The sequence below is a fragment of the Balaenoptera physalus genome, assembly GCF_965194825.1.
Source record: "Balaenoptera physalus genome assembly, chromosome: 4".
Taxonomy (NCBI): domain Eukaryota; kingdom Metazoa; phylum Chordata; class Mammalia; order Artiodactyla; family Balaenopteridae; genus Balaenoptera; species Balaenoptera physalus.
Window position 1 is genome coordinate 75160011 of NC_138891.1, and position 27872 is coordinate 75187882.

The 27872-nt window shown below is 36.4% G+C and overlaps 1 protein-coding gene across 6 annotated transcripts in view; it reads left to right on the forward strand.

The window, feature by feature from the left end:
* Positions 1 to 27872, forward strand: part of LMLN (leishmanolysin like peptidase) — a 135052-nt gene that overhangs the window by 26784 nt on the left and 80396 nt on the right. For 5 of the 6 annotated variants that reach the window (XM_082458600.1, XM_082458599.1, XM_082458603.1 and 2 more), the window contains exons 6-12: positions 677 to 855; positions 4863 to 4968; positions 8609 to 8703; positions 12820 to 12937; positions 14171 to 14278; positions 17243 to 17319; positions 20163 to 20273. In XM_082458600.1, coding sequence (XP_082314726.1) covers positions 677 to 855; positions 4863 to 4968; positions 8609 to 8703; positions 12820 to 12937; positions 14171 to 14278; positions 17243 to 17319; positions 20163 to 20273 — 794 coding nt within the window. The remainder of the gene's footprint in view (positions 1 to 676; positions 856 to 4862; positions 4969 to 8608; positions 8704 to 12819; positions 12938 to 14170; positions 14279 to 17242; positions 17320 to 20162; positions 20274 to 27872) is intronic. The other variant, XM_082458604.1, reaches the window with a different exon arrangement.

Sequence of the window (27872 nt, forward strand, 5' to 3'; positions counted from 1 at the left end):
AGCATCACTTACACCTTAAAAAAAACACCATTTACTGATTTTCCTATATATAATTTGGAGATTATCATTGTTTAGGAACTTTGATAGAAGAAGTTCTCTAAAAAAAGTATGTTAAAAGGGCAAAGTTTGCTTAGAAAACTAGAAACAAAGGTAATATTACAAGATGACTTTAACTTTTTACCTTATATACTTTTGTATTATCTGAATTTTTAACAAGATACATGAATTACTTATAATAGGGAAATACTTCCAGTAAATAAAGTTTTTTATTAATTAGTTTTGAAGTAACTATAGATTCATGGGAAATTGCTAAAAAAAATGTGTACAAGAAGGTCCCTTGTAATTTTCACCTAGTTTCAGGGTTTAATAAAACCTTTTCTATTGCTGTCTTTTTTGTACCCTGGTTGGATGCCCTTTATAAATATCAATTGTTTCTTTTAATTAATATTATACATTTATGATTATAGTATATAAAGTAGAAATTTTAATAAAATAAATTTAAAATTAGAAATAGGAATTGAGTAGAGAGAGGTATGGATTTTTGATAAAAGCTGAAGGATAATAAATAAAAATTAAATCATACATATTTAGAGTCTGGATTCATTATAAATTAAAAGTCCTGATAGCTAACCTCATCTCTGGTCTGTTTTTCCGTTGTTGTCCCCCATGGGCTTAGCAATGCAGAGTCTGCTGTGGGGGTAAGTGGCCCTGTGGAGCAGTGGGTGTGCCAGACCAAGAGGGAGTCCGGGATGCAGACTTTGTTCTTTATGTTGGTGCTCTGGCCACTGAGAGGTGCAGCCATGAAAACATCATCTCTTATGCAGCCTATTGTCAGCAGGAAGCAAAAATGGACAGGTAAACTTTCCCCTGAGACTTATTTCCCAAGATCTAAAATAAGAACTCTTAAACCATATTCTAAGTGTTGAGAGTGCAGGAAGTTTGCATTTGCCAGATTACCTCCAGTAGTAAGAAATGGCATACAGCCTGGATTGGGGTGTGATGGGGGAACCAGGTTATACGACTGCTATGCATATGGTAATATAAGTACCAATTCCAAAGGAAAAGTCTACTGTCAATAGAATTTTCTTTGAAAGTGATGGCACCTCTCTAAGGAAACAATTTGAGCTCTAATTTTAGCATTTCTGTGCTAAACTGTAAGATGTTCAAAATAACTCTTCATCTAATTGTCATATCATTATGTCCTTCACTTAGCTTAATTGTCTCTAAAAAGTTTAGAGTTCCGGAACTTCCCTGGCAGTCCAGTGGTTAAGTCTCTGCACTTCCACTGCAGGAGGAGCCAGTTCAGTCCCCGGTTGGACTAAGATCCCACATGCCGCTTGGCCAAAAAAAAGAGTCCTCTTTTTTATTTACAAAATATTTCAAAAAATTTTTCTCAGTGAAGCAGCCTTGAAATAAAGTTGTTATGTATACAGAAGATTGCCTGTCACACACCAGACAAATCAGTTAAAGGCAGTAGAAACTGGTATGTCTCAGTATAGTTTGTATGTGACAGTCTCAAATCTAGGAGAGTTAATGTGACCACATTCAAAGGTCCAGTGAATGTAAGGACCGTTGCTGAGTTCCTGAACATTCATCTACCTATCAAAATACTAGCTGACTTTAAAGAGCTGTTTCACTTCTATTGATGTCTAATTAATTTAAGGAAAAAATGAAATTATTAGTAGGACCAAGTAGCCAATACAAAGGAAACACTAATATATGCTTCAGAATTATACTGTCAATACTGAAGGTGGTAAGGAGGTCAAAATCGGCATCATGGATTATGAAAGCAGTCTGTTAGCATGTTACTATGTAATTGTTGATCCATGAAATAAACTCAAAAATCTTTAGCTTCTGAATGTTGAGAATGCATCGAGTCAAATATTTAATATATTACTGAAGAAGGAAGTGCTATATGGTTTTGCAGATGTATATGTACTATTGTTTAGTAAAAAAGTATATGTATTTAATAGAGTGTTCCTTTTTTCCTGAGAAGCTGTCATTAAATTTATGATATTTTATAATTACTGGTGTCTCAATATCAAGGATATGGCATTTGAAGTGCTAAATGAATGACAAGTTACTTGATAAAATGAGACACTTCTTAAAGTAGATGTCTTTGAGAAATATGCCTTCATAATAGCAGTGCTGCAAAATCATGGTTCTTTATCTGAATTTGACCTAAACCATATGGGTTGTGCACACACACAATCTCATTTTTAATATACTGTTGAGTGTCAGAAGAACATTGCAAAACAGTGTACCTAATACGATTTCATACTTGTTTTAAAAATCTGTATGGACTTGAATGTGCTAAGGTAAAAGTCAAAAATAATTAGGATTACCAGCTATCCCAGTTTTCTCGGGAGTACCCTTGTTTTAGCCCTAAAATCCCATATCCCGGGAAATCCCTCAGTCCTAGGCAAACCAGGATGGCTGGTTACTCTAAAAAATAAAGCACCCCAATTGTTGATAGCAGTTACCTGTGATAGTGGAATTTAGTGGCAGCAGTTTGTAAAATAGGGAATTTTTACTTTTTTCTTCATGCATTTCTATATGTTTGGATATATAGCTTTTTCCAATGAGCTTTTATTACTTTTTTAAACAAAAGACATGTTAAAGTGAACCTTATGTATTAGGAACAGAATGGCTTCCCTGGGGAAGTAGGGAGAGGGATATAAAATCCCATGTTGAGATGGGCCTAGATTAGTTCAACTCCTTTCAGCATCTGATAATACTGAAAGTACTTAAAGTATCTAATTGTCTTTTGGGAGAGAATCCAACATAGGAGTTATCACATAGATGAGAATCCCATAGCCCAGAGATGCATCTCACTTTCATTGTACTGCTATTATGTTTCTTTAAGGCACTTGAACATTTGGTTCGCTTTAGGTATGAATGACTAGCTGAAAGAATAAATGTTCCTCGTGTCAGTGAATCTGAAGCTACTCATGTATGTATTCTCATACCTGGGGAAGATTTTGTTTTCTTATGAGGAGAATGTTGATGTTAGAAGAGCAATATCTTAAGTTGTTCTTTTTGAATCTTTTTGATAGAAGTGAAACTTTCCTTCAAGACTGCTATATTGCGTTAATTCATTCCATAAATATTTGAGTGCTTAATATGTTGCCAGCAGACTAGGTGAACAAAATAGACACGTGTACCTGTCTCCTGGAACTTACAAATTACAGAGGGAGTCAGATATTAGTTAAATACTGATACAAATAGACATGTGACTTCAAATATGATAAATACTTTGTAGAAAAAGACAGGGTGTTGCAACATTAAAGAGAACAAAAGGGGGAAACATAATTTAGATCAACTGGGCAAAAAAGGCCTCTTTGAAAAAGTGAAACTTTAGATATAACCTGAAAATCGATAGGCTTCAGCCAAATAAAGAGCTGGAGAAAGAGCTTATGTTAGGAAAATGCTGTGTCTACCTGTTGCTGTTAGAAGCCACTCCAGTGGAAACTGTGTTTGAGGATGAGAGCTTTAGGGGATGCATTGGAGGGAGAAGTAGACAGGGCTGTTTCATTCTAAATGCAGTAGGAAGTCCCTGACAGGGTTTAAGCCTGATAGTGACGTTTATTTTATATCTTAGAGGTTACCGTGGCAATATTTTGGTGAGTGAATTATACTCATACTTTTCTAAGTGTAAGTCTGTTGTTTTCAAGTATGAAGAAAGTGCACTGTATGTTTTTTAACTAAATAAGGCAAATGTTACTCTGTAAATAGGCCATCACCATTTGGGGAGCTTTGTGGTATTTCTATGGTAAAATGTTGAGGTAGTGTTGGGAGAAATACCTTGGGGTTCCTTACTGTTTGTCACAGCTTTTGAAAGGCAGGTGGGTGCATGGTGAAACTGATTGAATTACTGTGGGTCCTTGTCAGCTCTTGGACTCTCAAGTTCTAGGCTCAGAAAGAAATATAGAATTCTGTAGATTCTAGAAGGTATAGAATACTGTATGAAAGAAGATAATAGGAAGATAAAAAACTTTATGTTGGGCTTCCCTGGTGGCAGTGGTTAAGAATCCACCTGCCAATGCAGGGGACATGGGTTCGAGCCCTGGTCCGGGAAGATCCCACATGCCACAGAGCGACTAAACCCGTGCGCCACAACTACTGAGCCTGCGCTCTAGAGCCTGTGTGCCACAACTACTGAAGCCCGCGCGCCTAGAGCCCATGCTCTGCAACAAGAGAAGCCACCGCAGTGAGAAGCCCGCACACCGCAGCGAAGAGTAGCCCCCGCTCACCACACTAGAAGAAAGCCCATGCACAGCAACAAAGACCCAACACAGCCAAAAATAAATAAATTAAATAAATAAATTTAAAAAAAATTTTTTATGTTAATGAAGGCATTATTGGGACAGGAGAAGGGGGATAGTGAAATGGAAATCAGAAGGTTCAGCAACTTGCAGCAACCTGAATGATTTGCTTACTGTCCTATTTTGTACCTACTTTTCCTCTCTACCTACTTGTCTGTCCCTGTGCCTATATATATAGTGAAATGCTGAAGTCAGAAATGAATTTTGCAAGTAAAATAGTGTTATAATTTAAATTTTTTAGTTCATTCCCTTTTTTGGTACATATTGACATACTTTACAAATTCACACTGAAGTATAATTAACTGACTCTATCCTCTTGTGGGAACAGGTGTTGATTAGCCATGTCATAGGAAAACACAGGTATATGTCTTGAAAATAAAAGATAGTGAAAGTTAGATGTTATGTTATAAAATGACATTTGATATTTCACAAAGATTTTTCTGACCTTGATCAGTTTTTGATAGAAAAATATAGGTTAATAAGTATAATACATATTGTCCTGGGATATAATTAAACGTTTAATGTCTGTTTTAACAGGCCAATTGCAGGATATGCTAACCTGTGTCCAAATATGATCTCTACCCAGCCTCAGGAGTTTGTTGGGATGCTGTCCACAGTGAAACATGAGATTATTCATGCCCTGGTAAATTTTGCTGTTAACTATTGTTCTCTCCTTCATGCCTTGATTTTCTGATTATACTCTCATTTTGATGTATATGTTAAAATTTAAGATTATGTGGCATCTTAGATCGTGTTCAGTAAAACCTAGTTGATTAGGCCTCTGCCAGTAGACAATTTTTAATGATTAGGATAGCGGCTCGGTTGAGTTATACTACCTAAAATAATTAAACAAGTAAATCTATTGGGCAAATAGGAGTTCTGAAAAAATGATTAAGCTTCTTAAGAAAAATCTTAGTAATTAAAAAAATTCACTTTCATCTAAAATGATAGCTGATATTCTAATTATAGATCTTATCTCTTACAGAGATCTCATTTCTAAAAGTCTTCTTGGTCTATTGAGACTTTCTGAATTTTATATATACTAACTGATTCAGAACTTTGCTTTTCCCCAATTGGTCCAAAGTAGTAAACTTTTACAGTGTGTCTGGGGAATTAAATAAAGTTGCCTAAAACCTAGGAAATGTTCTCCTGATGTCATTCATGTGTTTAGAAAATAGATGGGAGTAAAATGCAGTGATTAAGAGAGAGAATGGGACTTCCCTGATGGTGCAGTGGTTAAGAATCTGCCTGCCAGTGCAGGGGACACAGGTTCAATCCCTGGTCTGGGAAGATCCCACATGCCACGGAGCAACTAAGCCTGTGCACCACAACTACTGAGCCTGTGCCCTAGAGCCCGCGAGCCACAACTACTGAGCCCACATGCCACAACTACTGAAGCCCACGTGCCTAGAGCAGGTGCTCCGCAACAAGATAAGCCACCACAATGAGAAGCCTGCGCACCACAACAAAGAGTAGCCCCCGCTCACCGCAACTAGAGAAAGCCCCCATGCAGCAACGAAGACCCAACGCAGCCAAAAATAAATAAATAAACTTATAAAAAACAAAAATTAAAAAAAAAAATGGTAGCACCCACTATAGAATTATTAAAAAAAAGAGAGAGGGAGAGAATGGATCACACAGATCTAGGTGTGAGTCTCCTTAGCTTTACTGCTAAAAATCTTTGGGATCTATTACAAATTATTTAGCCTTTGTAAGCCTCTGTTTCATCTATAAAATGAAGATAGTAGTACATACTACAGTGGATTTTTTTCTTGAAGATTAAATAAGATGAAACATAAATGGCTTAGCACCATGCTCTACATAGTAAGGTATAATAAAATTAGTGGCTATCATTTATTAGTCTTATTTCGTGAGCTATTATGTATGACCTCAGTCTTTAAATCAGCAAATACCTTGGATAATTCAGTGAAACTCTAGTGTATCCAGATAGCACTTCTGTTCTTCAAGTAAGGAGATTCTAAAATGAATCATCTCTTTTCCTTTTATTAAAAAAGTAAGTCAAACCTGCTTTTGTGATGAAAGACAAGCATCATTCTAAGTAACATTTTAAGCTTTAAGCTCCAAAAACAATAGATACTTGATGTTGAAAGAACCAGAAAAAAACAGCAGGTTTTAAGTCTAGTATATAAGTGAACATGAATGCAGAGGTCCCAGACATGAGGTAAATTAGGTTATGAACAGGCAGGTCACAAAAGAAAAGGTCCAGTTGGCCAAGAAGTATATGAGAACATATTCACATTTACTTTAGCAATCAGGGAGTCTCAAATTAAAGTCAGACACCATTGAATATAAAAGCATGTGTGAGAGTTACTATGTACATTGACTTTAAGGTAGTGATTACCTCTGGGAAAAGTGGGAAGAGAAAGGGTGAAGGTAATGGGCCTTCAACGATATTTATTCTGCAGTGTTTTATTTCTTTAAAAAAAAAGTCTGAAGAAAATGTGGCAAAACTAATATCTTAAATCCTCTTAAAGAGTATACATAAGTTTCTATTAGATTTTTAAACTTTTTTGTGTATTTGAATTATTTAAAAAATTGTAAAAACCTAGGAAATTTAAAATATTAGTTTGTCTCAAAAACCATCCTGGAGGATGGTAAGAATTAAATGTTTAACAAATACACTTATTCCCTATAAAGTTATATATGCTCTAGCTATCAATACAGTCATTCCTGATTCTTTCAATACTAGATAAGCCTTCTGAAATGTGAGTGCTTAGAAAAATTTTCAAATTGATATTGTGGAAAAAAATGTGTATTTAGAATATTATGAAAGATGAGGCACAGCATACTATTTTAAGCTTTATATAACCTCAGTGAATTGTATATTAAAAACTGTTTAGATTTTCTTACCTGACTCCATTAAATGCTCTTTGCATCTTCAGAGATTAAAAAAGAAGAAATGTAGGAATAAAAGAATACTCTGGATTCCATTAATCATTTTGGCAAGCCTTGAATGACACAGGCCACGGTTATGTAAGCAAAGACATTTGCCAAAGAAATTGATTAATTAAGTGATCATTTGTGATTGTTAGTTATTTGGATATAAACTATAGCATAGTCTCAATGTATAAAGCATACTTAAATTAGTAGTTACAAAAGCACTTTGTTTTAGTTATTAGGTTAGGAAAGAAAGTAAGAAAAGAAATCTCACTAATGAAATAGGAGATATCAAATGTCAGTAATTTTTTTTTTTGCCCATTTTCTCATCTTATTTGGGAGAGGGGATAGAGAATGGGAATTTGAATGCCTTTATGTGAAGTAGCTACTATCTTATTAAAACAGAAGACTTCTTAAAAATACTGTCTAAAAATGTGATTATAAACACACAAATTGGGGCTTCCCTGGTGGTGCAGTGGTTGAGAATCCGCCTGCCAATGCAGGGGACACGGGTTCGAGCCCTGGTCTGGGAAGATCCCACATGCCGCGGAGCAACTGGGCCCGTGAGCCACAATTGCTGAGCCTGCGCGTCTGGAGCCTGTGCTCCTCAACAAGAGAGGCCGTGATAGTGAGAGGCCCGCGCACCGTGATGAAGAGTGGCCCCCACTCGCCGCAACTAGAGGAAGCCCACGCACAGAAACGAAGACCCAACACAGCCAAAAAATAAATAAATAAATAAATTTATTTTTTAAAAAAACCAAAAACACACAAATTCACATTGTAAAAAACTTTTAGAAATACAGATGATTTTACACATTACTCTACCACCAAAAGAACCACAGCTAACATTTCGATATATGTTTCCAGTCTTTTTTCCGAAGTATACACCCCCCCACATAAGCACACATTTATAGTCTTTTTTATTTTAGATATAGATATAAAATATGGACTTTGGTATCAAAGACTTTGAATTTTTACGAGTGATCTTATGAGCACACCCCCATGCTCTAAACTGTATTGTTAATTGTTAATAGTAACATTCCCTGGTTGCAATTGTAGAGTTTGTTAGTAAGTTCATGTGAAGAGGACCAACTATGATAAACACGTCTTTAAACAAATAAATGCATTGTCTATACCAACCAAAGAATGTCTCTGTTACTATTTTGGTTTCCTCACTTAGAATTATCTCAAGTAATTGAAATTTAAAATTCATAATATGAAACAATTTCAGTCCAATTCCAGTATATGACAAGTTCCTGTAGAAGTATTGGCCTGACGCTTTTATGTGGTTGTATCAGTGTTCTCTTTTGATAGTGGCATGTTGTGATATCTATAATCAGATTTGATATTTTTCACTGTAAGACATTTTGAACTTTTTCTTACAGGGTTTCTCTGCTGGGCTATTTGCATTCTACCATGATAAAGATGGAAATCCTCTAACTTCAAGATTTGCAGATGGTCTCCCACCTTTTAACTATAGGTATTTTTTTGTTGTTGTTCTTGTTCTTCTCTTTTAGGAGAGTGCTAAGACTAGAATCTGAGAATCATAGCATGTTAAGTTCCATAAATAATAGTGGCTTTATGGCTAGCCTAAGAAGATTGTATGTCCTATCTTATTAAAACAAGATAGGGTATAAGGGTGGGATGAATTGGATTAGGATTGACATGTATACACTACCATGTGTAAAATAGCTAGCTAGTGGGAACCTGCTGTATAGCACAGGGAGCTCAGCTCAGTGCTCTGTGATGACCTAGATGGATGGGATGGGGGTGCAGGGTGGGAGGGAGGTCCAAGAGGGATGGGATATATGTATACACATAGCTGATTCACTTCGTTATACAGCAGAAACTAACACAACATTATAAAACAATTATACTCCAATAAAAAAAAAAGAGTTCATTTAGCTTCACCTTTTCATTTTACAGATGAAACAATTGAGATGGAGAAAACTTAAGTGACTTATCCAAAGAGCCAGGACTCTTTGCCAAGCAGAGCTCTTTTGCACCACTCTGTAGCTTGTATTACTTTATAGAAGAGTCAGGCCATGGGAAAATATGGGTTGGTTATAGTTTGGTTTTTTAATAATTATTGCCTGTACATGGCAATATTTACATGTTAACTGGTATTTTATTTAGCACATCATATTAACAGTGACTTAGAGGTTCAGGGCCTAAAAGAAATAATACCAAGAATTACTAAAAAAAAAATTATCAAGAACTTTATATAGAATATCAGTCACAGAACTATAACCATTTGCATGCATTTATATAAAAAATAAATCTCTAAATTAAGAGCACATGTCCACAAAAAGACATGTAAATGAATGTTCATGGCAGTTTTGTTATTAATAAACAAAAAATGGAAACCACCTAAAGGTCCATCAATAGAAGAATGGATTAATAAATCGTGATATATTCCTATAACCAAAAACTACAAGGCACTAAAAAGAACACATTACTGCTGCATGCAATAAAGTGTATGAATATCACAGTTCCAAGGTTCAATAAAAGAAGTCGTAGTCCAGGGACTTCCCTGGTGGCGTGGTGGTTAAGAATCCACCTGCCGGGCTTCCCTGGTGGTGCAGTGGTTGAGAATCTGCCTGCCAATGCAGGGGACACGGGTTTGAGCCCTGGTCTGGGAAGATCCCACATGCCGCGGAGCAACTAGGCCCGTGAGCCACAACTAATAAGCCTGCGCGTCTGGAGCCTGTGCTCCGCAACAAGAGAGGCCGCGATAGTGAGAGGCCCGCGCACCGCGATGAAGAGTGGCCCCTGCTTGCCACAACTAGAGAAAGCCCTCGCACAGAAATGAAGACCCAACACAGCCATAAATAAATAAATAAATAAACAAAATTAAAAAAAAAAAAAGAATCCACCTACTAATGCAGGGGAGACGGGTTCGATCCCTGGTCTGGGAATATCCCTCATGCTGCAGAGCAACTAAGCCAGTGTGCCACAACTACTGAGCCTGTGCTCTAAAGCCCGTGAGCCACAACTACTGAGCCCGTGTGCCACAACTACTGAAGCCTGTGCACCTAGAGCCCGTGCTCCACAACAAGAGAAGCCACCGCAATGAGAAGCCCGCGCACTGCAATGAAGAGTAGCCCCCACTCGCCGCAACTGGAGAAAGCCCGTGCGCAGCAACAAAGACCCAACGCAGCCAAAAAAAAAAAAAAAGTCATAGTTCAGTTGTATGGAGTTTAAAAACAGTCAACGATAAAAGACAGATTAGTAGTTTTACTTGAAGCCACAGGCTATTAAATGCCATACAAGTTGAACAGATTAAGAAGGGGCATAAGGAAACCTTCTCGGGGTGCTGACACTCTTCTATATCTTTATCAGAGTAGTGGTATATGGATGTAGAAGACAAAATTAATTCTCACACGAAGATCTCCATTTAGGTAGCTAGAAGTGAATAAATATTAAAACAGATAGTACTTTATTCATCATAGTATTTTTTTAGAGTATATGTGAAGAAACAATTCTAATGTAGAAATACATGTTTTACTTCCTAGATTGTGTTCATTTGGTGGTATGGGAGAAGTCTGGTCTTTCCTAAGAATTGTGGTCTTTATGGGAAACACATAAATAGTGAGATAGGCAACATCTACGTAGTGATGTAGGTAAGGAGGAGAGAGATTCCTACACACAAGAACCATTGTTAAGCTGATAATTTGCAGTGCTTTCTTACATTCGGGATATTCCTCAAAAGCAGGAAATCTTACAGTATAAATAGAGATAATAGAGTAATAAGAAATTCAGGTGTTAGACATAGAAAGAGTCAGATTTGGCCCTAACCTATTTATTTGGAGAAACCATTAATCTTGAAATGTGAATGATGAAGAGGATATTGGAGTTATTAATGAGGTAAAAACTGATTATTTTCTTGTTGGCTTTGTTCACTGTGTTTAAACATTGCCTTGCCACGGAAAAAGAAAAGGAATTAAGAATAATCTTTCTAAGGCATGGGTAGATGAATAGGTATATAATACAACAAATAAAAGTGTTAATTGTAGAATCTAAGTAATGGTTACTGGGTATACGGGTGTTCACCATATAATTCTTTGAATAAATGTGTAAAATCTTCATAAAATAATGGTGGGAAAAAATAGCCTCTTTATATTCTGTTTTATTGGTGAGAATGAGAGATTCATAGGGTCAGTGGTAGAAGTAATCTAGGAAAAAGCCAGAAAAAAATGATACAGGTTATAGGGGGAAAAAAAATTGATGTCCATTATAATTTTCTATAATAAATATAACACTTTTGTAGTAGTGCTTTTATTTGTGCAAGATAGATTCCCCAAAATGAGATTGTTTTCTCCCATTTAGTTATCTTTTTATTTGTCATATTTTTTCCCATACAGAAAAGTTTTAGAATTTTATATTATTAATCTTTTTTATTGCTTAAGAAAGTTTCTTCTGCCCTACAAAGATTATACAAATATTCTTCTAAATTTCTTCTGGTAAATTATTATTTGAATTTTTTATGTTCATAGCTTTAATCCATTTAGAATTTATTTTTGCTTCATGTATTTGGGGGTTCTTTTGTAAGGCACATACATGTTTATAATTGTTATGTCTTCTTGGTGGATTGACCATTTCTTCATTATAAAATGTCTCTAGTAACAATTTTTGTCTTAAAGTCTATTTTGTCTGATGTTAGTATAACTGTTCCAGCTCTTTTTTGAGTCCTATTTTCATGGTACATGCTTTTAATCCTTTTACGTTCAACCTACTTGTATCCTTGACTCTGAACTGTGTCTCTTGTAGACATAGTTGGATCATGTTTTTTTTTTTTTAATGCATTCTGCCAGTCAACCCCCTTCTGCTCCCTCTGGCTGCCAGATTGCTGGTTTTCACCATGATTGTGGGCTGTTGGTTTTCAAAGCTGCCACAAAGCTGGAGAGAGGGCATGGGAAAACGCCACAAAGCTTGCTGTTCTTTCTGAGATTCATCCATTTTTCTTAAAGAAGTGCTTCCTGGATTACTACAAGCCTTTGGTTAATTTCCAGAGTTCTGAAAAGGTTCATTTGGCCAATTTTGATACTTTCCCCATTGCTTTCATGAAGTTCAGAGGTCCTTACTCTGCCATTTTTACTGACATTTGTCTGGAATTTATTTCTGTATATGGGGTAAAATAGGGATTTAACTTTAGTTTTTCCTAGTAGGATAACCAATTTTACAGCACAGTTATTAAGTAAATTATGCTTTCCCACTAAATTAAGATGTCACCTTTTGTTAAGTTTTGTTATGTACAGTACTAAGATATGTCTCTCGACATGCTTTTGTTTTATCCAGTAAATTTGTTAAGAGGAAGTAATTCATTGTCATCTTAGCCAAATATTTATTAGCTATTTGAATTTGAGCAAGTTACTTCATCTCTCTAAGCTTCTGTCTCTTTATCTGCAAAATAGTGATGATAATCTCATAAAGTTATTGAAAAGATTAAATTAGAAAATGCTATCAAGTCTTTGCTTGCACTTGGTGTATAGTAAGCTCAAATATTTTAATTTCATATTGATATTCATAAACACTTTTACACTTAAAGTGGTGGTGAATTTGCAAAAAGGACTGTCTTTTTATTCTTTAAATGCAGTCTTGGATTATATCAATGGAGTGATAAAGTAGTTCGAAAAGTGGAGAGATTATGGGATATTCGAGATAATAAGAGAGTTCCTCACACCGTGTATCTTCTAGTAACACCTCGTGTTGTTGTGAGTATCACTGAACTTCATGTCTCATGAGCCATCTGCTCTTTTCGTTCATTATGGTCCCTTCTTTACTAATCATTATTGTTTAAGAACTAATGATTAAATTTCAAAGCCTGTAGCAGGAAACATAATATAAAGGCAGTACAGTAAAGCTACAGGCCAAGCACAATCTGAGGAAACAGAAATTTGGCAATGACTCTTATGGCTGCATTCTACCCACTGCTTTAAGTTGTGATACCAGTGCTCTGTTGTGATACCTCTTAGGATCCCTGGTACTATATGCATAATTGCTGGTCATTTCATTTGGAGTCTGTTTTAGTCAGGGTTCTCCAGAAAAACAGAACCAACAGGATGTGTTGAGAGAGAAAGAGATAAAGAGATTTATTTTAAGTAATTGGCTGGTCCAAAATCTGATGAGGTAGACTGGCAACCTGAAGACTCAGGGAAGAGTTGTAGTTTGAGTCCAGAAGCAGTCGGCTGGCAAAATTCCTTCCTGCTCAGGGGTAAAGTCAGCCTTTGTTCTATGAAGGCCTTCAACTGACTGGCCCATTTATGTTAGAGAGTGATCGGCTTTACTTAAAGTCCACTAATTTAAATGTTAATCTCATCCAAAAACACCTTCACAGAAACATTCAGAATAATGTTTGATCAGCTATCTGTGGCCCAGCCAAGTTGACACATAAAATTAATCATCACACCCTCTTATTTAATGACAGAAACCTATTCTCCCTTCTCCCCCTTCCTTGACTACACACAGCTCCTTCTGACCTCTGAACTTTTGCACTGCTCTTGGGATACTTCCCATCCCTGGAAATCTCTAACTGAAGGACAGACGAAACCAAATGAACAAAATTGTTTTCTAATGAACAACTTATTTTTCTTACAAAAACTATATCCATAATAAGAGCAGTTTATACCTGCATTAAAATCATTGTTGACACAACAGTTGCAAATGGCAATCATACCGGTCTATCACTTTTTTGAAATATATGACTTAAAGCCAAAATCTTCAAATAGAGGAAAAAATATTAAGAGAAATAGTAGTTCAATAGCAAAGAAAAGTGTGACAGCATCAAAATATTTAATTATATTAAAAACTGTATTTTTAAAAGACATTCTTTCTTCTCACCAAAGTAATTCTTTAATGACTACTTTATTATATCCAGTGTGGTAAGGAGTTTGCCATTATGTTGTACTTTTGTAGGGTTTATTTACTTTTTTTTTTCTGATTCTTAGGATGAGGCACGAAAACACTTTAACTGTCCAATTCTGGAGGGAATGGAACTTGAAAATCAAGGTGGTATGGGCACTGAGCTCAACCATTGGGAAAAGCGATTATTAGAGGTCAGTTTATTTTAGAATTTTACTAGACATATTTTTTCTTTAATGAAAGAATTCGTACTCAACTTATTCAAACATGTAATAGATTATAAAGTAAAAAAATTTAAGAAGTCTCTTTCCCCTTTTGCTTTCCAGATCCACTTTCCAGATGTAATCACTATTTAAGTTTTTTAAATATCCTTCCAGAAATGTTAGATAGACAGATAGACAGACACACTGACACACAGTTTTTTTTAAATAGGTTCATACATTTATGCAACTTTTTTCATTTAATAATATATCTTAGACATCTTTCCAAGGCAGTATAAGTGCTTCTGCTATCATACAATGTATGCTTTCCTAAGGAACCTCTTTCTTCAAAATCGAACGCTAAAAATAACAAGGCTTGTAGGAAACACAAATACCAGGTTATTAACAAAAGCAATAAGTCATAATAAAAGTACTAGCTCAGTCTGAAAAGACATCATATTTCCAATAAATAAACTCCTGTATTTACTCTAGTATTTCTTTACCTTAAACAATAGCAAAAAGCAATGGTAGATAGATGAGAGACTATAAATCTGAATAATGGGGACAAGAGTAAAATGTACAAAGGTAAGAGAACAATGCAACAAACACTTCTAAGACAAAGCCTCTGGCCATATGGAGCCAGTTGGAAGAACATGGAGTGAATGAGCATCATACACAGCACAGCATTCCTCTGTTGCTGTGTTCGGCTGTCTTAGTGTATTTTGGGTTTTTGTTTGTTTTTTAATTTTTATTTTATATTGGAACATAATTGATTAACAATGTTGTATTAGTTTCAAGTGTACAGCAAAGTGATTAATTTAGCTGCTATTGTTCCATTGCACAAAACATTAAAATCCAGAGAGAAATCATTATGAACCAACATGATTCCATCTTATACTGATGTCATTCCCTTATTTACTAGTCTCACATGAGCTCATTTACATTACAAAAATACATGCATTGGTAGAATAGACTGTATACATGGATCTACTTATTTTTAAACAGCTACATAGTATTATATGAATGTAAAAACAATCCTTTTTAATGAATAATTATGTTTTAAATTTTTTGTCTTAAAAATGTTGTAATGAGCAATTTATTTATATCTTCAGTGCCTTACAGGAGTGGCATTCCAGTAGGTGTTCTTAGATTCAACTAAACAGTCAGTCAAACCTATAAGACCTAAACAGGTCACATTCAAATAAACATTAGAAGGATACAAGAAAGAAAGAACAGCATGCCAGCATGGCAGAGTCAGGCATTTCTCTAGTGCTCTACACAGTAGTCTAAGGGCTGTCATCCATGCCTCTCTCCCTCTTCCTCCAGCTCAAATACCGTAAGCACAAGACCATAATAGAGGGGTGCAAGAACCAGCCTGGCTTAGAAGTACCATGTCCCAAATAAGAACCAACATCTTTTTCTAACAGTTCATAGACATAACTTCCAGATGCCTGTAAGGGACATACCCATAAGAGTCACTGCACACAGAGAAGTCCGAAACTGTGGTTTACCAACAGGTATTCATGTTCATTTATAGTAATCCCAAGTCCAGAGGCATAACAGGTGGTGTTTTTTCCTTAAGTCCTGTTGCCTAGTAACACAGTTGACATTTCCACCCTTATTAGGTTTCCAGGGGAGCAGAACTAGAAAGTTAATGCAAGATCAGATTTGTTTATATAGAAAAAGGAAGGATAAATCCCTGGAAATGGAATTTCTGGGTCAAAGGGTATATGTGTGTGTGTGTGTGTGTGTGTGTATTTTTTTTTTTAGATGTCTGTTTAAATAATTAAATACTTGCAGGTTACATACACCATGATCCAAGTTAGCAAAATTATGAAAAGAGTGAAATTAATGCTTGTGCTGACTGTTCTTATCTAGGTAACCACAAAGTAGCAGTGATAGAAACTTATGAAAACATGTACACTTATTTCTCACATGGGAATAAGTTTCTTTATTTTCCTTAAACAGTTTTCTCAAGTGATTCCCTTTAGAAAGCTGTAGATTGGCCAGAAATGAAAATTTACTTAGTTTTCAATAGAAGACTTGAGAGTAGTCATTTTATTAGTTTCATTAACTGCTGCCTTTCCTCTGAAATCAACTTTGTGTCCTTGAACTATTTTTTAAAAAGATGATATTAAAGTACTTGAGATGGCCATCCAGTGTTCAACATAAAGATTAGCAGAATACGGGAATTCCCTGGAGTCCAGTGGTTAGGACTCCATGCTTTCGCTGCTGAGGGCATGGGTTTGATCCCTGGTCTGGGAACTTAGATCCTGCAAGCCGTGCAGGCACCCAAAAAAAAAAAAAAAAAAAAAAAAAGAATAATCAGAGCTTCCCAAAGATAGAATATGCTTCCTTAAGAGACAGTGAAGCCCTTACCATTAGGTGACCTTCTGGTAGGAATTTTATTATACAAATTAAGACATTGGGTAGTTAGTAGACCTTGATATTTTGGGTCCCTCAGGCAACTCCTTTGATCCTGTGATTCTGTGATACTTGTTTTGCATATTAATATGTATTTCTGTGATCGCAAAGTATAGAAAGTTGGTTATAAAAGCATTTTCTTTGTAATTCAGGCAAGTATTCCATTCCCCACTCCATTATCTGGGCATCTGTCTCAACCACCCACTTTACTTTGCCTGAATAGTGTAGTGTTTTTTACAGTATTTCTGTTTCCATATATTTATCTTCATTTTCATCACAGAGTTCTAAATGCTAGTTATCTATCATTACAGGGAAATTGTATACAATGTAGACATTTGAGGCAGAAAGTAGATTTTGCTTTAAGCTTCAGTCTTGTCATCTTAAAGAAGGCTTATGTATTCCACTATTTTAAGTCAATATTTTGTCAGCCTCTCACACTTGCAACATTTTAAATATACATCAAAGCACTCACGGAAATTATTGGGACTTGCAAGGAGTCCAGTCTTCTAATTAAAATCTGTTGGTGATTTCCAGAATGAAGCAATGACTGGTTCTCACACCCAGAACCGAGTCCTCTCTCGAATCACTCTGGCGTTAATGGAGGACACTGGGTAAGACAGCTGTGAGCATTTTATATGAATTGTTTATTAAAATGAAATGAATATTAAGATTACTATTAAGATGAAATGAATATTAGCTTAAGAAAATACTGACATTTTACATGAAGTAAAATATAGCTATTTCTAAAATTTTGTGCAGTTAGCTATCCATTACCTGTACCAGCTCCACTCATTCATTCAGTAAATGTTTGAGGCCCTGAGGTGTATAGTAATGAATAGAATAAATCCCTGGCATTATGAGATTTATTTTTTAATAAGTAGAGCCCATGCGGATATGAAGGAAAAGCTTACATAAACAATTTTTTTTAATTGTAAGTGAAATTGGTTTATGTAGAGATTCCTGGTTTTTAAGGCAATAGAACTTTCTTGTAAAGCAATAGAATACTGTTTTTAAATGACTCCAATGGGAGTCTTTTTCGCTGTGGGCTCCTGGGGTTTTTTTTGACAAGTCTCAGTTTTTGATAGCTTCCTTGCTTTTTGGTATAGCAGGATGTACCAGGCTGATCTGCACATACCCTATATCATCCTAGATCTGGCATCAGCCAGTTTTCCAAGGAGCACTGGAATGTTCCTTTTGATGGAGAATAGCTTTTAGAAACCACAATCTAGGGACTGTGTTCATTTCTACTGGGTTGTCATTGCTTCTCGTCATTTTCAGTGGACCAAGTAGGGAAATTCATATTTTTGAAAAGAAAAAAAAATGCTGGATTCCTTTTAGTGCCATTATAGCTCTTTCCCATTTATCCCTGAACAAGCAATGGCCAACAAAAGTGGTCCTGCTGCTCTGTTTAACAACCTATTTAGCCCTTCTGTAAATAATGCTAGTTTCTTTAAGATACCAGTAGGATATAGAAGCACTGTGGAGTGTTGTGGGTCACTAGTGAAACATGGCACTGGTGAATTTCAAAGCATTTCTTCCTTTTTCTGATGCAAGAGAAAAATGAGCCAGATGTTTCTAAGTATCTGGCAGTATTTTTAAATTGTAGATGTGGAAATTAATTTTCATAAATCCATAAGACTTTAGTGTAGATTAGCTAAATTCCTTCTCCCAGTAAAAGACATTATCATGTCTCCATCCAGAAACCTGGGAATCATCCTTGACAACTCCCTCTCCCTACCTCTCACATCTAATCAATCATAAATCTTGATTAATTTTTAGCTCTTCAGTATCCCAGGAGTCTGTCTACTTTTTGGGTCACATTTATCAAGGCCACCATTATCTTTTCCTTGGATTACTATAGTAGCCTTTTTTTTAATGTCTCCCTGCATCTCAAGTGGTCCTTTCTACTGCCCAAAGCCCTTCACACATTCTGCAAAATGTCGTTTAGAAGTTTTTTAGGCATGGTGTCTCACACAGTGAGAAATACATCACGACCAAAGTACACACATACATATATAATGGTTGAGAGTAAAGATGTTGATGAGGGTGCCAAAACCATTCAATGGAGAAAGAATAGTTTTTTCAACAAATGGTGTTGGGACAACTGGATATCCATACACAAAAGAATGAACCCCTACCACACATGATATACAAAAATTAACTCAAAATGGATTGAAGACCTAAATATAAGGCTAAAACTATACAATTCTTAGAAGGAAATATTGGTGTAAACCTTCATGATACTAGATGAGGCAGTGATTTCTTAGATATGACACCAAAAGCACAAGGCAACCAAAGAAAAAATAGATAAATTGGACTTCATCAAAATTAAATACTTGTACTTCAAAGGACACTGTCAAGAAAGTGGAAAGAACGCGCAAAAGGAGAAAATATTTGCAAATTATCTATCTGATAAGGATCTAGTACCCAGAATATATAAAGAACTCTTAACAACTCGAAATAAAAAGACAACTCGGGCTTCCCTGGTGGCGCAGTGGTTGAGAATCTGCCTGCCAATGCAGGGGACACAGGTTCAAGCCCTGGTCTGGGAAGATCCCACATGCCGCGGAGCAACTAGGCCCGTGAGCCACAACTACTGAGCCTGTGCGTCTGGATCCTGTGCTCCGCAACAAGAGAGGCCGCGATAGTGAGAGGCCTGCACACTGCGATGAAGAGTGGCCCCTGCTTGCCACAACTAGAGAAAGCCCTCGCACAGAAACGAAGACCCAACACAGCCAAAAAAAAATTAAATAAATAAATTTAAAAAAAAATAAAGAATAAAGAAGAAAAACTAACAAAAGTAGGTTCGTTGCCTTTGATTAATTTTGCCGGGAAATTATCGATAAATCACTGTGGTTTTTCTCTGAAATTGGAACATTTTTAATGTTTTGGGCATAGTATTCATTTGTCTTATTATAATGGTGTAATGTTTAGTCACAAGCAGGAGCCATATTGATAGAATATCACAAATTCAAGGCCAGGGAAGCAAGAAACTAGGGCCAACTGGATCAGATTAGGTAAAGGCTAGACAACTAGTAATTCTACTTTTCTTCTTCAGTTTACTCCCTTCTCTTTTTCTCTCATTCTCTTTGTTTCTTTGCCTTTTATTCCCCTTGTCTCACACCTTAATCATTTTCTCCTCTGTGACTTATATCATCTTTGAAAATTACAATGGGAACACGGTTTGGTTTGGTTTGGTTTTTTTCAAATGTAAAAGCACCCTCGAGTACTCATGTTTTCCTCAAGACTAAAATTTCACAGTCCCTGCTGCAGTGATCCTGTGCAGCAATCCTGTGCAGGATGGACTTTGTTTGTAAATGCTCATCTGTGGGATGGTCACCAAAGTCCTTTTTGAGGTTCTAGTTTGCTCATGGTTGAGATTTGTAATTGGTATGCTGGAGTTGTTTTTTAAATGACAGTAATATAAAGTGCTTTGTTTGAATTATTTCCACAGCTGGTATAAAGCTAATTACAGCATGGCTGAGAAGTTAGACTGGGGCCGAGGAATGGGCTGTGACTTTGTCAGGAGGAGCTGTAAATTCTGGATTGATCAGCAGAGACAAAAGTAAGGATGCCTTGCCTCCTAATGTCTTTGATGACACCGTTTATTCCTGATTTTGTTCTCTATCCAGAGCCTAAAGTGTCCCGATTTTCAAAATGTCGTCTAAACAGTTCAATTTCAAAATGTGTAGAAAACCGTCTACAGTTCTTTATGATAATATCATAATAACTAGCCACAGTATTGTTTTAAAGCATATACCAAAAGGATGTACAGTGTGAGCGCCAGAGCCATAAAACATTTCTGTTTACCTTGTAATTCATAAATATATATATTGCAAAATTTTCCATACTCTAGCATTCTTATTTGTTTTCTTCAGAGAATGCACTCATAAACATAGATGCCACTATTGATTCAGTATCAAAAACATAAAGCAACATTTGAATAGTGGTTCTCTAATTTGGATGCATCTCATAATTACCTAGAAAGCTTTTTAAAACATACAGTCTCCAATTTTGGGGGAAACACGCACACACACATGCGCTCATATATTTACAAATGTATATATTTTTAAACTTTTTGAGGTAATTGTAGATTCACATACAGTTGTAGAAGAAATAGAGCCCTCATGTGTACTTTATCCAGTTTCCTTGATTGGTAACATCTTGCAAAACTGTAGTACGTATCACACCCAGGATATTGACATTGATACAGTCAGATACAAAGTATCTGGATCACCACAGGGATCCCTCCTATTGCCCTTTTGTAACTATACCCACTTCCCTCCCACCCCTGAAAACTACTAATCTGTTCTCCATTTCTGTAATTTTGTCATTTCAAGGATGTTATATAAATGGACTCATAATGGTATCTACCCTTTTGGGATTGGCTTTTTTCACTCAGCATAATTTTCTGAGGATTCACCCAGTTGTTGTGTATATCAAAACTTTGCTCATTTTTATGGCTGAATAATATTCCATGAAATGGATGTACCACAGTTTGTTTAACCATTCACATGTTGACATCTGGGTTGTTTCTAGTTTTGGGCTATTATGAATAAAGCTGATATAAACTTTTGTGTACAGGATTTCATGTGAACATAAATCTTCATTTTTCTAGAATAAGTGCCTAGGAGTGCAATCACTGTGTAATATGGTAGTTGCAAGTTTAGTGTTGTAAGAAACTGCCAAACTCTTTTCCAGAATGGCTATACCATTTTATATTCCAACCAGCAATGTATGAGCAATAACAGTTTCTCCACATCCTCACCAGCATTTGGTATTGTCACCTTTTTTTTTTTAACATCTTTATTGGAGTATAATTGCTTTACAGTGTTGTGTTAGTTTCTGCTGTATAACAAAGTGAATCAGGTATATGCATACATATATCCATCCGCATATGCCATTTCTCTTGCGTCTCCCTCCCACCCTCCTTATCCCACCCCTCTAGGTGGTCGCAAAGCACCAAGCTGATCTCCCTGTGCCATGCAGCTGCTTCCCACTAGCTATCTGTTTTACATTTGGTAGTGTATATATGTCAGTGTTACTCTCTCACTTCGTCCCAGCTTACCCTTCCCCCTCCCCGTGTCCTCAAGTCCATTCTCTACGTCTGTGTCTTTATTCCTGTCCTGCCCCTAGGTTCTTCATGACCATTTTTTTTTCAGATTCCATATATATGTGTTAGCATACGGTATTAGTTTTTCTCTTTCTGACTCACTCTGTATGACGGACTCTAGGTCCATCCATCCACCTCACTACAAATAACTCAATATCGTTTCTTTTTATGGCTTGAGTAATATTCCATTGTATATATGTGCCACATCTTCTTTATCCATTCACCTGTTGATGGGCACTTAGGTTACTTCCATGTCCTAGCTATTGTAAATAGTGCTGCAATTAACATTGTGGTACATGACTCTTTTTGAATTATGGTTTTCTCAGGGTATATGCCCAGTAGTGGGAATTCTAGGTCATTTGGTAGTTCTATTTTTAGTTTTTTAAGGAACCTCCATATTGTTCTCCATAGTGGCTGTATCAATTTACATTCCCACCAACAGTGCAAGAGGGTTCCCTTTTCTCCACACCCTCTCCAGCATTTATTGTTTGTAGATTTTTTGATGATGGCCATTCTGACCAGTGTGAGGTGATACCTCATTGTAGTTTAGATTTGCATTTCTCTAATAATTAGTGCTGTTGAGCATCTTTTCACTTGTTTGTTGGCAATCTGTATATCTTCTTTGGAGAAATGTCTATTTAGGTCTTCTGCCCATTTTTGGATTGGGTTGTTTATTTTTGGATATTGAGCTGCATGAGCTGCTTGTATATTTTGGAGATTAATCCTTTGTCAGTTGCTTCGTTTGCAAATATTTTCTCCCATTCTGAGAGTTGTCTTTTCATCTTGTTTATGGTTTCCTTTGCTGTGCAAAAGCTTTTAAGTTTCATTAGATCCCATTTTTTTTGTTTTGTTTTGTTTTTATTTCCATTTCTTTAGGAGGTGGGTCAAAAAGGATCTTGCTGTGATTTATGTCATAAAGTGTTCTGCCTATATTTTCCTCTAAGAGTTTGATAGTGTCTGGCCTTACATTTAGGTCTTTAATCCATTTTGAGTTTATTTTTGTGTATGGTGTTAGGGAGTGTTCTAATTTCATTCTTTTACATGCAGCTGTCCAGTTTTTCCAGCACCACTTATTGAAGAGACTGTCTTTTCTCCATTGTATGTTCTTACCTCCTTTATCAAAGATAAGGTGACCATATGTGCGTGGGTTTATCTCTGTGCTTTCTATCTTGTTCCACTGATCTATATTTCTGTTTTTGTGCCAGTACCATACTGTCTTGATTACTATAGCTTTGTAGTATAGTCTGAAGTCAGGGAGCCTGATTCCTCCAGCTCTGTTTTTCTTTCTCAAGATTGTTTGGCTATTCAGGGTCTTTTGTGTTTCCATACAAGTTGTGCAATTTTTTATTCTAGTTCTGTGAAAAATGCCATTGGTAGTTTGATAGGGATTGCATTGAATCTGTAGATTGCTTTGGGTAATAGAGTCATTTTCACAATGTTGATTCTTCCAATCCAAAAACATAGTATATCTCTCCATCTGTTTGTATCATCTTTAATTTCTTTCATCAGTGTCTTATAGTTTTCTGCATACAGGTCTTTTTTCTCCTTAGGTAGGTTTATTCCTAGGTATTTTATTCTTTTTGTTGGAATGGTAAATGGGAGTGTTTCCTTAATTTCTCTTTCAGATTTTTCATCATTAGTGTATAGGTATGCAAGAGATTTCTGTGCATTAATTTTGTATCCTTCTACTCTACCAAATTCATTGATTAGCTCTAGTAGTTTTCTGGTGGCATCTTTAGGATTCTCTATGTATAGTATCCTGTCATCTGCAAACAGTGACAGTTTTACTTCTTCTTTTCTGATTTGGATTCCTTTTATTTCTTTTTCTTCTCTGATTGCCATGGCTAAAACTTACAAAACTATGTTGAATAATAGTGAGAGTGGGCAACTTTGTCTTTTTCCTGATCTTAGAGGAAATGGTTTCAGTTTTTCACTGTTGACAACGATGTTGGCTGTGGGTTTGTCATATATGGCCTTTATTGTGTTGAAGTAGGTTCCCTCTATGCCTACTTTCTGGAGAGTTTTTATCATAAATGGGTGTTGAATTTTGCCAAAAGCTTTTTCTGCATCTATTGACATGATCATATGGTTTTTATCCTTCAATTTGTTAATATGCTATATCACATTTATTGATTTGCATATCTTGAAGAGTCCTTGCATTGCTGGGATAAACCCCACTTGATCATGGTGTATGATCCTATTAATGTGCTGTTGGATTCTGTTTGCTAGTAGTTTGTTGAGGATTTTTACATCTATGCTCATCAGTGATATTGGCCTGTAGTTTTCTTTTTTGTGACATCTTTGTCTGGTTTTGGTATCAGGGTGATGGTGGCCTCATAGAATGAGTTTGGTAGTGTTCCTCCCTCTGCTATGTTTTGGAAGAGTTTGAGAAGGATAGGTGTTAGCTCTTTTCTGAATGTTTGATAGAATTCGCCTGTGAAGCCATCTGGTCCTGGACTTTTGTTTGTTGGAAGATTTTTAATCACAGTCTCAATTTCAGTGCCTGTGATTGGCCTCCTTAAATTTTCTATTTCTTCCTGGTTCAGTCTCGGAAGGTTGTGCTTTTCTAAGAATTTGTCCATTTCTTCCCGGTTGTCCATTTTATTGGCATATAGTTGCTTGTAGTAATCTCTCATGATCCTTTGTATTTGTGCAGTGTCAGTTGTTGCTTCTCCTTCTTTTTTTTTTTTTTTTAATTTTTATTTATTTATTTATTTATTTATTTATTTATTTATTTATTTATTTATTTATTTATGGCTGTGTTGGGTCTTCATTTCTGTGCGAGGGCTTTCTCCAGTTGCGGCAAGCGGGGGCCACTCTTCATCGCGGTGCACGGGCCTCTCACTATCGCGGCCTCTCTTGTTGCGGAGCACAGGCTCCAGACGCACAGGCTCAGCAACTGTGGCTCACGGGCCCAGCTACTCTGTGGCATGTGGGATCCTCCCAGGCCAGGGCTCGAACCTGTGTCCCCTGCATTGGCAGGCAGATTCTCAACCACTGCACCACCAGGGAAGCCCGCTTCTCCTTTTTCATTTCTAATTCTGTTGATTTGAGTCTTCTACCTTTTTTTCTTGGTGAGTCTGGCTAATGGTTTATCAATTTTGTTTATCTTCTCAAAGAACCAGCTTTTAGTTTTATTGATCTTTGCTATTGTTTCCTTCATTTCTTTTTCATATATTTCTGATCTGATCTTTATGATTTCTTTCCTTCTGCTACCTTTGGGGTTTTTTTGTTCTTCTTTCTCCAGTTGCTTTAGGTGTACGATTAGGTTGTTTATTTGAGATTTTTCTTGTTTCTTGAGGTAAGATTGTATTGCTATAAACTTCCCTCTTAGAACTGCTTTTGCTGCATCCCATAGGTTTTGGGTCACTGTGTTTTCATTGTCATTTGTTTCTAGGTATTTTTTGATTTCCTCTTTGATTTCTTCAGTGATCTCTTGGTTATTTAGTAGTGTATTGTTTAGCCTCTATGTGTTTATATTTTTTACAGATTTTTTCCTGTAATTGATATCTAGTCTCATAGCGTTGTGGTCAGAAAAGATAACTTGATATGATTTCAGTTTTCTTAAATTTACCAAGGCTTGATTTGTGACCCAAGTTATGATCTATCCTGGAGAATGTGCCCTGAGCACTTGAGAAGAAAGTGTATTCTGTTGTTTTTGGATGGAATGTCCTATAAATATCAATTAAGTCCATCTTGTTTAATGTGTCATTTAAAGCTTGTGTTTCCTCATTTATTTTCATTTTGGATTATCTGTCCATTGGTGAAAGTGGGGTGTTAAAGTCCCCTACTATGATTGTGTTACTGTTGATTTCCCCTTTTATGGCTGTTAGTATTTGCCTTATGTATTGAGGTGCTCCTATGTTGGGTGCATAAATATTTACAATTGTTATATCTTCTTCTTGGATTGATCCCTTGATCATTATATAGTATCCTTCTTTGTCTCTTATAATAGTCTTTATTTTAAAGTCTATTTTGTCTGATATGAGAATTGCTACTCCAGCTTTCTTTTGATTTCCATTTGCATGAATATCTTTTTCCATCCCCTCACTTTCAGTCTGTATGTGTCCCTAGGTCTGAAGTGGGTCTCTTGTAGACAGTGTATGTACAGGTCTTGTTTTTGTATCCATTCAGCCAGTCTATGTCTTTTCATTGGAACATTTAATCCATTTACATTTAAGGTAATTATCAATATGTATGTTCCTATTACCATTTTGTTAACTGTTTTGGGTTTGTTATTGTAGGCCTTTTCCTTCTCTTGTGTTTCCTGCCTAGAGAAGTTCCTTTAGCATTTGTTGTAAAGCTGGTTTGGTGGTGCTGAATTCTCTTAACTTTTGCTTATCTGTAAAGGTTTTAATTTCTCCATCAAATCTGAATGAGATCCTTGCTGTGTAGAGTAATCTTGGTTGTAGGTTTTTCCCTTTCATCACTTTAAATATGTCCTGCCACTCCCTTCTGGTTTGCAGAGTTTCTGCTGAAAAAGCAGCTGTTAACCTTATGGGGATTCCCTTGTATGTTATTTGTTGCTTTTTCCTTGCTGCTTTTAATATTTTTTCTTTGTATTTAATTTTTGATTGATTAATATGTGTCTTGGCATGTATCTCCTTGGATTTATCCTGTATGGGAATCTCTGTGCTTCCTGGACTTGATTGACTTGATTGACTATTTCCTTTCCCATATTAGGGAAGTTTTGACTATAATCTCTTCAAATATTTTTTCAGACCATTTCTTTTTCTCTTCTTCTTCTGAGACCCCTATAATTCAAATGTTGGTGTGTTTAATGTTGTCCCAGAGGTTTCTGAAACTGTCCTCAATGCTTTTCATTCCTTTTTCTTTATTCTGCTCCCCGGCAGTTATTTCCACCATTTTATCTTCCAGCTCACTTATCCGTTCTTCTGCCTCAGTTTTTCTGTTATTGATTCCTTCTAGAGTGTTTTTAGTTTTCTTAATTGTGTTGTTTATCACTGTTTATTTGCTCTTTAGTTCTTCTAGATCCTTGGTAAATGTTTCTTGTATTTTCTCCGTTCCATTTCCGAGATTTTGGATTATCTTTACTGTAGGTTTCCTATTTCTTCTTCGTTTATTTGGTCTTGTAGGTTTTCACCTTGCTTCTTTGTCTGTAACATATTTTTTTGTTGTTTCTTTTTTCTTTTTTTTTTTTTTTTTTTGATGGGTGGTGCTGTATTCCTGTCTTACTGGTTGTTTGGCCTGAGACGTTCAGCACTGGAGTTTGCAGGCAGTTAGATAGAGCTGGGTCTTGGTGCTGAGATGAGGACCTTCTGGAGGCCTCAGTCCAATTGATATTCCCTGGGGTCTGAGGGTCTCTGTTAGTCCAGCAGTTTGGACTCAGAGCTCCCACCACAGGAGCTCGGGCCCGACCTCCAGCCTGGGAACCAAGATCCTGCAAGCTTCATGGCACAGTAAAAAAAAAAAAAAGGAAGAAAGAAATTAAAAAAGGATCAGTACAATATCAAACAATAAAAAACAAAATAAAATTAGAAAGATAAAAATATATCAGGAAAAATAAAACTATAATTGAAACAACTGCAACAAGGTAAAATAAAACCACAGCAAAAAAAAAAGAAAAAAAGGGAGGGGGGCAACAAGCCAAAAGGAGAGATCACTAACAAAGTATAAAGAATAAAATAAAATTAGAAAAGTAAAAGCTTTTTAGGAAAAATATAAAAGAATCAACAACAGTGAATCAACAAGGTAAAACAGAACCCCAGTCTGAGAGGAAAAAAGAAAAAAGAAGCCTTGGCTATGGGGGTACAGTTTAGGCTGGGGTGGGGGTGGAACTTAGGCAGAGGCGGGGGTTTAGTGTGGGGCAGGACCTAGGCCAGTGGGGGGTGAAATTTGAGCGTGGCGCAGGGCCTCTGCTTAGGTCCTGCGCAGAAGGGGAGAGGCAGCATGTCGAAAGGAGGGCCTCTGGTGTGTGGGGTTCTGGAGTTTGGACGTAGGGCCCTCAGTGAGGGTGTGTGGGTGGGGTTTAGGCCCAGCTCGTGGCAGGGGGTCTCGAAGTGTAGAGGCAGGGCCCTGGGTGGGGGTGTA